This window comes from Nanorana parkeri, unplaced genomic scaffold, assembly GCF_000935625.1.
Source record: "Nanorana parkeri isolate BGI_ZX_2015 unplaced genomic scaffold, ASM93562v1 scaffold605, whole genome shotgun sequence".
Taxonomy (NCBI): Eukaryota; Metazoa; Chordata; class Amphibia; order Anura; family Dicroglossidae; genus Nanorana; species Nanorana parkeri.
The window spans coordinates 979,667-989,416 of record NW_017306873.1 but is presented as its reverse complement, the minus strand read 5'-3'; the positions used below and the strand labels follow the sequence as shown (position 1 = coordinate 989,416).

General features: G+C 40.8%; 1 protein-coding gene across 1 annotated transcript in view; it reads right to left on the bottom strand.

The window, feature by feature from the left end:
• The window catches only part of ADGRA3 (adhesion G protein-coupled receptor A3), a 62,566-nt gene that overhangs the window by 8,608 nt on the left and 44,208 nt on the right, over positions 1 to 9,750 (bottom strand). Inside the window, exons 13-17 of the mRNA XM_018562833.1 lie at positions 8,517 to 8,730; positions 6,611 to 6,819; positions 2,909 to 3,033; positions 1,354 to 1,477; positions 482 to 627 (exon numbers count right to left, since the gene is read on the bottom strand). Of these exons, the coding sequence (XP_018418335.1) occupies positions 482 to 627; positions 1,354 to 1,477; positions 2,909 to 3,033; positions 6,611 to 6,819; positions 8,517 to 8,730 (818 nt within the window). The remainder of the gene's footprint in view (positions 1 to 481; positions 628 to 1,353; positions 1,478 to 2,908; positions 3,034 to 6,610; positions 6,820 to 8,516; positions 8,731 to 9,750) is intronic.

Here is a 9,750-nt window from a genome sequence, read left to right as displayed (position 1 = left end):
AGCAGAGCCGCGAGAGGGGGGGGGGGGGAGTAGGTAGTGCTGGGCTTAATGCATATCATTTTTTAAATAACTTGTTGCATGATTTGGCAGTAATTCTGTCTGGGACAAAACATTAGTATTAAGAAGGTGAGAAGCTCCTCTTTATACAAGTAAATGGTCTCTATAGGCTGCATCTACTCTTCTTACAGGTCACTGCTACCTATTAAAAAATGTTTATTTCACAAGTATTTTGGTCACTTCTCTGATCATCCAGCAGGTGGATGAGGTTCTGCTGAACCAGTGTGAACACCACAACCTTGTCCTTTTTAATATAGTGTGTTCAATTCTCTCTGCCTTGTGGGTGTTGGAAGGGTCTCCATTATCCCAAGTACCAACTCTGTTGAGGCTATAAAACAACCCAATATAGTGTATAGCTATCTGGAGACACCTGGGCAGACTTTAGCAAGGCGTGGCCCCCTGGTGAGAATTTCATGACACATACCTGAGCATTGGTCTGGGAGGAGGAGGAAGTTCATCTGGATCCTGACAGCGCTTGGCTTTCTTAGTAACCTGCTTATAAATGTTCCGAGCTGTGACTCCTACCCAGAGTACTGTGGCCAGTGTGGAGTAATGGAGGAGAATACCCATCTACAAAACAAAGGAAGCAATTAACTCTTGTGTGACCTAAAACTCAATGACCTTTCTTTAAAGCAAAACTGATTTCAGGCTAGTTTGAAAATGCAAAGCTGATACAATTTACAGACAGCTGTAGAACTAGACAGAGATGGATGTGCCGTACTCGGTACATGTACAGATACTTTTCCTGCTCCAAGACTAGACTAGAGAAAATTAAAAAAGTTAGGAGGCAGCTGCCGTTTGTAAGGAGCCCGTCACCCAAAGCTCAGTATACCGCGAGCTACAGCTTGCGGTATACCGAGACGCCGGGACGGATCCCGACATTACTATATGGGTACACCCAGCTGCGCGACAGCTGGCTCTGCCCCCTCCACCGTCCGTTCCGCCAGTCAGCGCTGGAGGATCGGACAGGGGAAGGGGGGAATCCCTGCAGGGAGCCGTGAGTGACCGTCACGGCTCTCTGCATGGACAGGATCGAGAAGTGAGCGAGCGACGGTATGTGTTCGCTCACTCCCCGATCTATTGAGACGCCCTGTGACAGTAATTTACATTTAGCCTTGTTCCTGCTGCTGCTTGGAAGCTCTACCCCTTATTGGTTTTTACAATACGGTGGTAGGGAAGGGGTTAAATAAGCTGCTATATGCAGACAACATGATAGCGAGCAATATACAGTATTTCCCCATAAAAATGGAAGGAGCAAATATTATCTACTGGTGCTGTTGAATCCGTCATACTTACTGCCTGACAGACGCTGGAGTTTTTGGTCTGAGTGATACCACTAACATACACTGCACAGGTCAGGAAGATGTGAAGACCCAGGTTTACCAACATGTGCCAGCTCTTTAGACTGATTCGTATTATGCTGGAAAAAAAAAAGAAAGGAAAATAGGTGAAACACCATACTTGAACCTGGAACAAGTTTCTCCTTTTCATTCATGCTTTCCCTAAATTTACACTCTGTTAGGATCACAGCATTTTAATGGACACATCCTTAACCCTTTCGCTGCCAAGGCCTTTTTTTTTCTTTTCGTTTTAATCCACATTTTAGGCCTGGAATTTACTTCAAACCTGAAATATTTTCTGAAAGCCAAGACCTTGTAGAATAAAATAGTGGCAGTTGCAAATATTGCGATATTAGTGAAACTCTTTATCAAACCCCAACATTTTGTGAAAAATGCAGTTAAGTTATATATAGTGCCCCAAAAAACTAAATAAAACCCATTAAAAAAAAAACATATTATAGATGAGGTTACAACGAGTAAATAGATGGCCAACATGCGCAGGTTAAAAATTGTGTGCGTCCGTGAACCCGAGACAAAATTCAGTACCCCAAAAAATCCACAGACGACGCTTTAAAAGCCCCTACAGGTCATCAGTTTAGAGATAGGCGTAAATATTGGCCCTAGAATTATTGCTCTTACTCAACATGTGTAATAGTTGTTTTCGTATGTAGGTGCACCTGACGCATGTTAACGTGATTACACGCATGCTTGCGAGGGACTTTAAAAAAAAGTTAACATTATTTTTACATTTCATTTTTTACTGTTATTGTGATCACATAGGGGGCCTTACAAACCCCTTATGTGATAGCATATTGGTGGTGACAGGTCCTCTTAAAGGTGATCCTAGTGTCATCTTCCCACTTGAAATAAGCTATTGACGTTTTGAACTCCTTTTGAAAAAGTTAAATCAACGAAACGCGTCAAGGAATATCTGTCTTCGCCGCTTACAGCTGACATCCTTTTAAACGATTTTAAGCTTGATTATATCATTTATCTTGTAAGTGCAATCTACTTATTTTTCAAGAAAAGAAATAAACCTTTTTAGATCACTACACTTAGAAGGTCCCGCCTTCTTTTTTTTTTCATCTTCCCCTGGGAGCTCTTTTCTACAGGTCTTTGCCACCAGTCGGGCGGTGAGTCTTTAGGAAACCCGCCATAAGAGAAAAACAAACCGGAGTGCTAGATCTGGAGAGAAAAGATTGTGCCGGATCATTATAACCACAGTCTTGTTCGGGAATCTCTGGACCATTGGGTGGTCGAATACGGACTCCTGTGGACATCCCTGAGGAACCCTCTATTGAACGAATAAACTTTCCACTCAGACATTACGGAAATAAGGAAAGCAATTACTATTTTTTGCAAACCGCAAATGCTCTTTTCCCCCCAAACTCATATTTCATGCTTACAGCTGATCTCCAACAAATGTAACCCAAATATGTGTTGACTGATCATTCAGTACATTTTTATAATAAAACAAGCTTCTTTGAATACCCCTTTAAACAGACCCTTACCTGTGATAGTACAAATAGGTGACAATAAGCATCAGTAAGCAGAGCAGCAGCACTACAGCAGATGCATAAACAACGGGATGCAGGAGAGTCATGGGATGGGCATAGAATTCAGTCCCTGTTAGATCCTAGAAAAGAAATGTCATCTTAGGACATGTGCACAATGGAAGCCACTAACTGCAAACAATGACCAACCTACAGAACAATCACTTCCTCTGACACTATATGTGTGCATTACATTCCTATATATACTGTATGAAAGAAGTCAAATAATATGGAGTAGATTAAACATTAAAGGCAATGTATGGTATATTTTCAGTGAGCATATATTCTTTATTATTACTGAAATGTTAACCTTAAAGTAATGTATTTATATGACTTTCACAGTTTTACAATCCTGCACTTCTATATTTTTGCTACTGCAAATATATGTATATTAGCCAGTAAAGGGAACCCTTGGGGGCAATGAGCAATTATGTCTCTCTTAGGGCCACTGTCATAAAATATATTGTGATCACATTTAATCATCGTAATCAGTATATGCATTATTTTTCTTGCATGTCCTTTTATATTTTTCTCTACACTTACATGCAGACCAAGCTGCAAAGCAAAAATAACAGTGTCGGGACAAACTAATGGCTAGAAGTGCTAGCAGGAATTCATATACGTGATACTATTACTGTATGTATTTACACACGGATGTCCGAATGCAACTGTTTCTGCAAAAGTGATCCTTTTATTGGGAAAAAAAATGAGCTACATATGCATTACACAGTTTTTCATAAGACAACCAATTTCCTTTCGTGATATTGTCAGACACTGAGGGCGGAATTAATGAACCTGTTTGTGACAACATTTTTTAGGTGCAAAGACCAAAATGTCATGCGGCAGAGTTTGATTTCTGTTCTGCATCTTTTTGAAGTGTTCTTGCGATATATTTATATTTGCAGTAATCACAGGGATTCACGGACACACAAAGGGATCAAATATTAATATATTTATTTGTGAAACGTCACATAATGTCATCAAAGGCTAACGTTTCAGGACCTCACAGCGACCCTTCATCAGAGCAACACTCTTGTCGCTCTGAGGAAAGCTCCCGAAACGTCAGCCTTTGATGACATGATGATATATTTATTTGTGAAATGTCACAACTAAATATTGATATTTGATCCCTTTGTGTGTGCCGGTGAATCACCGTGATTACTTCTAGTGTTTGCACTGCGCCTTTCGGTGCGATCACCTCGAGCACCACCGATACTTTTTATGTTGTAAGACCGTATGTAGTGCAAGTGCCATTTGGAAAAACAATATTCACGTTTGCGACTCACTGCACATGTTTACTGACATTTCGCATAATATTTAAACTGCGTGGTATTTGCGTCAAGCATTTGCGACAATAAAAGACCTCCAAACTATCGCACATCCTAGAAGAGCTCCTGAGCACTTCTTAAAGTGTCGCAAAGATTGCACATTAATATTGCAAATTATTGTACTCCTAAAATCATTTCCCTAAAGAGTTCATTGGAGGAAAACAGGGGACCTCTGGAGTAGAAGCCCTGCTCCTAGGAGGATAGACACTAGGAAAAACCAGAAGAGCATGCTTTGTGGGAAATACCCTTCTGTGCAGGAAGCGAGAGCTCAGGAGTAGCCAGCAGTACTAAGAGAAGTAGAAGTAACCAAAACTCCAGACAATGGTGGTAAAAGCCACCAAACCAGAGCAGAATATCAGGATGTGTGCCCCCCAAAGAACTCTTCAAGTATGGGCTTTTATGGGGAACATGGTGAGGGGAATATAACAGACCTCTTAAATGTTACCATGAAAAATGCTGACAAGATTTTACAATCCTCACCACAGAAAATTATACATAAAGATGCAACTGGGCTTTAATTTTGTTCTATTCGGGAGTTCAAACAGACATATTTTATACACATTATATATATCTATAGCTATATATATCTATATCTATATATCTTATCGTGATTACTTCTAGTGTTTGCACTGCGCCTTTCGGTGCGATCACCTCGAGCACCACCGATACTTTTTATGTTGTAAGACCGTATGTAGTGCAAGTGCCATTTGGAAAAACAATATTCACGTTTGCGACTCACTGCACATGTTTACTGACATTTCGCATAATATTTAAACTGCGTGGTATTTGCGTCAAGCATTTGCGACAATAAAAGACCTCCAAACTATCGCACATCCTAGAAGAGCTCCTGAGCACTTCTTAAAGTGTCGCAAAGATAATTCAACTTCACCTCCTCAAGTCAGGTGAGTGCCCCAGGGCTTTTCAGCTATCATCCGGGGGGTTCCCAGCAAGCTTGCGACAGTTTAGAGATCGTTCAGAGATCAGGACAATTTAGAGACAATTCTCCTCATAAAGGCATGCAAGAATGAAGCATAAACTAGGATAATACATTTGTCGCTATATTCACTATTATATATATCTATAGCTATATATATCTATATCTATATATCTTATACACACACACACACATATATATATATAAATATATATATATATATACACATATATACATACATACATATACACTATACTGTAATATTTAGTATTTAGTACCAGTCTGTACAGATGTGCATGGTGTGCAGCGGCTCTATGATGCCATGAATCTTACCATTAACACTGCATAGTTGCTGAGCGTGTCGCACTGTATAGTGGTTACATTCTCATCTGACGCAGTTATCTGGCAGCCTTCTGATTTCCATCCGCCTTGCCCATTAAGTAGATCAAAATCCCACTGTGCCGCTACAGGGTCCTTTCCATGCGCAATGCGACGTAGTGTGATGTTAACAGGGACAGTTGGAAGGTTTCGGTTTGGACCATCTGCAGAAAACATTAACAATGGAAGTATTTGAAACTATAAGGGGCGCACCTTCCGGTTTCCATGCGTCATAGTTGGGGGTCCTTATATCATTGCATAGGACATTGATTTTTTTGGGCTTACACATCTTGCTGAGGCTACAAGTCACAACTGGGAGCCACAGGTATGAAACATGGGCCACATATATAATTTGTGTTCTTACATTCCGTCAGTAGGAATGCCAGGTCCTAATCCTTTCTTATGCATGTTGTTCACTAGACATGTGCACTGCCCAAAAATTAGTTTAGTTTCGTTTTAAATTCAGATTTGTGTTATTTCGTTTTTCGGGATTCGGGTGTGAAAGTCAATTCGGATTCGGACGAAATTCGTTAGCGGTAGTTCGTTCGAACGTTCGTTTTCGTTTCTTATTCATTTCGTTCATTCGTTTGCAGCAAAGTGACATTTGAGGGGGAAAATGTTTTTCTTCAACGGACGAAACGAATAAGAAACGAAAACGAAGCGAACGTTCGAAGGAACTACCGCTACCGAATTTCGGAAACGGAAATTCGGATTCGTTTACATTCGTTATATCTGTAATTCGGATACATCCGAATGTCCGAAAATTTGTCCGAATTTCGATTCGGAACGAAACGAATCGCACATGTCTACTGTTCACTATCAAATGTCCACTATGCTGAACAATGTAGCTACATGATTATCTCCGCAAAACCATTCGATGGAGGGATAACACATAAGGTGCAAGCTCTACATCTCAAATGTTTGGGTATTATACATTTCATTGTATGAAAAGTTACAGTGATGGTATTATCAGTGACATCACTATGTCGTGCAGCGGCTCTATGATGCCATGAATCTTACCATTAACACTGCATAGTTGCTGAGCGTGTCGCACTGTATAGTGGTTACATTCTCATCTGACGCAGTTATCTGGCAGCCTTCTGATTTCCATCCGCCTTGCCCATTAAGTAGATCAAAATCCCACTGTGCCGCTACAGGGTCCTTTCCATGCGCAATGCGACGTAGTGTGATGTTAACAGGGACAGTTGGAAGGTTTCGGTTTGGACCATCTGCAGAAAACATTAACAATGGAAGTATTTGAAACTATAAGGGGCGCACCTTCCGGTTTCCATGCGTCATAGTTGGGGGTCCTTATATCATTGCATAGGACATTGATTTTTTTGGGCTTACACATCTTGCTGAGGCTACAAGTCACAACTGGGAGCCACAGGTATGAAACATGGGCCACATATATAATTTGTGTTCTTACATTCCGTCAGTAGGAATGCCAGGTCCTAATCCTTTCTTATGCATGTTGTTCACTAGACATGTGCACTGCCCAAAAATTAGTTTAGTTTCGTTTTAAATTCAGATTTGTGTTATTTCGTTTTTCGGGATTCGGGTGTGAAAGTCAATTCGGATTCGGACGAAATTCGTTAGCGGTAGTTCGTTCGAACGTTCGTTTTCGTTTCTTATTCATTTCGTTCATTCGTTTGCAGCAAAGTGACATTTGAGGGGGAAAATGTTTTTCTTCAACGGACGAAACGAATAAGAAACGAAAACGAAGCGAACGTTCGAAGGAACTACCGCTACCGAATTTCGGAAACGGAAATTCGGATTCGTTTACATTCGTTATATCTGTAATTCGGATACATCCGAATGTCCGAAAATTTGTCCGAATTTCGATTCGGAACGAAACGAATCGCACATGTCTACTGTTCACTATCAAATGTCCACTATGCTGAACAATGTAGCTACATGATTATCTCCGCAAAACCATTCGATGGAGGGATAACACATAAGGTGCAAGCTCTACATCTCAAATGTTTGGGTATTATACATTTCATTGTATGAAAAGTTACAGTGATGGTATTATCAGTGACATCACTATGTCGCCCTGAAGAAGGGACCCTGTGGGACCCCGAAACGTTGGCTTCTCATGACGAAAATAACAGTAATAAACTGGACTACAAATTCATGATTCTATTTTGTGTGTGCTTGTGACTTTTTGTTCAACATGTTGAAGTTCCACACTGGACCATCCTTGTCATCACTACAAGCACTGCTACAATCTTGAAGGACCCAACACTGTATGGAGTGCAGGTGATTCATGACACTATACCCCGGATTAAAAGGTTAACTTGAGTTTTGGGGGGGTTAGGTTGCTTAGTTTTACATTTTCGAGTGTGACAAGTTCACATGCACTCAAAGTACCATGTGACTAAAATTATAACACTGAAGTGTCCACAGGTGCTCAGAAATACATGAAGTGAATAACATTTTACACAAGTCTGCAGTATCAGAGCTGGTATTAATAGTCCAGTTGGCAAGAGCCTAATCATTTCTAGATTACATTGATATATGTTTGAGGTGCTAGTCCAGCACAAGTTAATAAACTGCCCTAATACACAAAGCAATAAAACATACACAAAACGGGGCTACAGGAAGGCTAATACAAAGAGACTACAGGATAGCCTGCCACCTTCTAATTCCAGAAATGACCTATGTGGCTATAGTTACATATCTGAAGGAAAGACAAGTGGTTAGCTTGCAACCAGTGGTGTTCCAGCTGTCACCTTACCATTATAGAACAAAAGGACAGATTGGCTGCTATGGGAAACAGGTTTCCTCAAATTCATTGGTGTAAGCCAACCAAACTCTACCGTGTCCATTCATAATTCATAGAACAAAGCCTTTTTATTAACTAAGACCAAAGAGAACTGGTCACTGGTATACAGATGTAGGATCTACTTCAAGTGGGACAAACCTAATTTGGCAAGTATGACTGGAGTGACCACTGAGCGCCTCTTGCTATCATCTGCAAGCTGTGTGGAGTTCCCAGTGGCTGGGAAAAGCTTTCCATTCCGAAATGCAATCAGCTGCAGCTTGTACACCGATTCATCCACTGCTCTCCTCTCCCTTTTTTCTCTGGACCCAAACAGGGCAGCCGGCAGCTGAATAGAAGCTTCCACAACTGTGTTCTGTAAGGACACAAGAAATTGTACAGATTTACAGAACAGATATAAACAGTCAATTTCCATGGACTGGCCAATGGAGCACTCACAATTACAATAACAGGGGGGTTGCCATAGTGTTGGTCATCAATCAGCTCCATAGAATTACATGTTTAACAGGATTCGCCTGCAATTTAATCCTGGGAAACCGGCTGTCTTAGCAGTAGATCAATGGGTGAAGTGTACTTTGGAATGCAAGTCAAAGAAGACCTAGCATCAGGTGTATTTTTCATGTAATGTGCATTTACACTGCGCAGTGTGCTTACACTGAGTTTAATGCTTACAACACTTTACTACCACTCAATGAGATCAAAATAATATCTCAAATCTCAATAATGCATGCATCTTTTTTTCCTCCTAAGATGAGTGGTGTAATGTTTTTTTAAGTCGTCATTTGCACACTGTGCAGTGTAAATGCACATAACATGAAAAATACACCTGTTGCTAGGTCCTCTTTGACTTGCACTCTAAAGTCTACTTTACTCACTGATCTACTACCAAGACAGTCTGTTTTTCATGATTACATCTACTTCCTTCACCAAGATGCATAACCAGGGACATTATATACATCATTTTTTGTTTTTGGCTGTTTCTACTTTACTCACCCACCTCTAGTGTCAGAAACTCATTAGGGGTGTGAGAATACGCACACACACAACCTTTTCTACATGGCACTGAGATGTAACCAATCCTCAGTGGAATTGGAGATCAAGGTCCAAGTGGCACACAATTTTAATCAGGACTGAAAAATGAATTGAACAAGGGTGGTGCTATGAGGTCACTGCCTCTTGTCCAATCAGAGAATGCCTAGTTTTCATTACAAGGCATCCTCTGAATGGCGGCTACACTCAGTGAGTGACTCGCTGTGTGTTAATAGCACAGGGAAGTTGCTCAGCACATCGGCTGTAGCAGGGACCTGGAAGACGCTGCAGTTACTAGTGTATTACAGGATCCCCATGACCCTGCCAGAGAGATTATATATATATA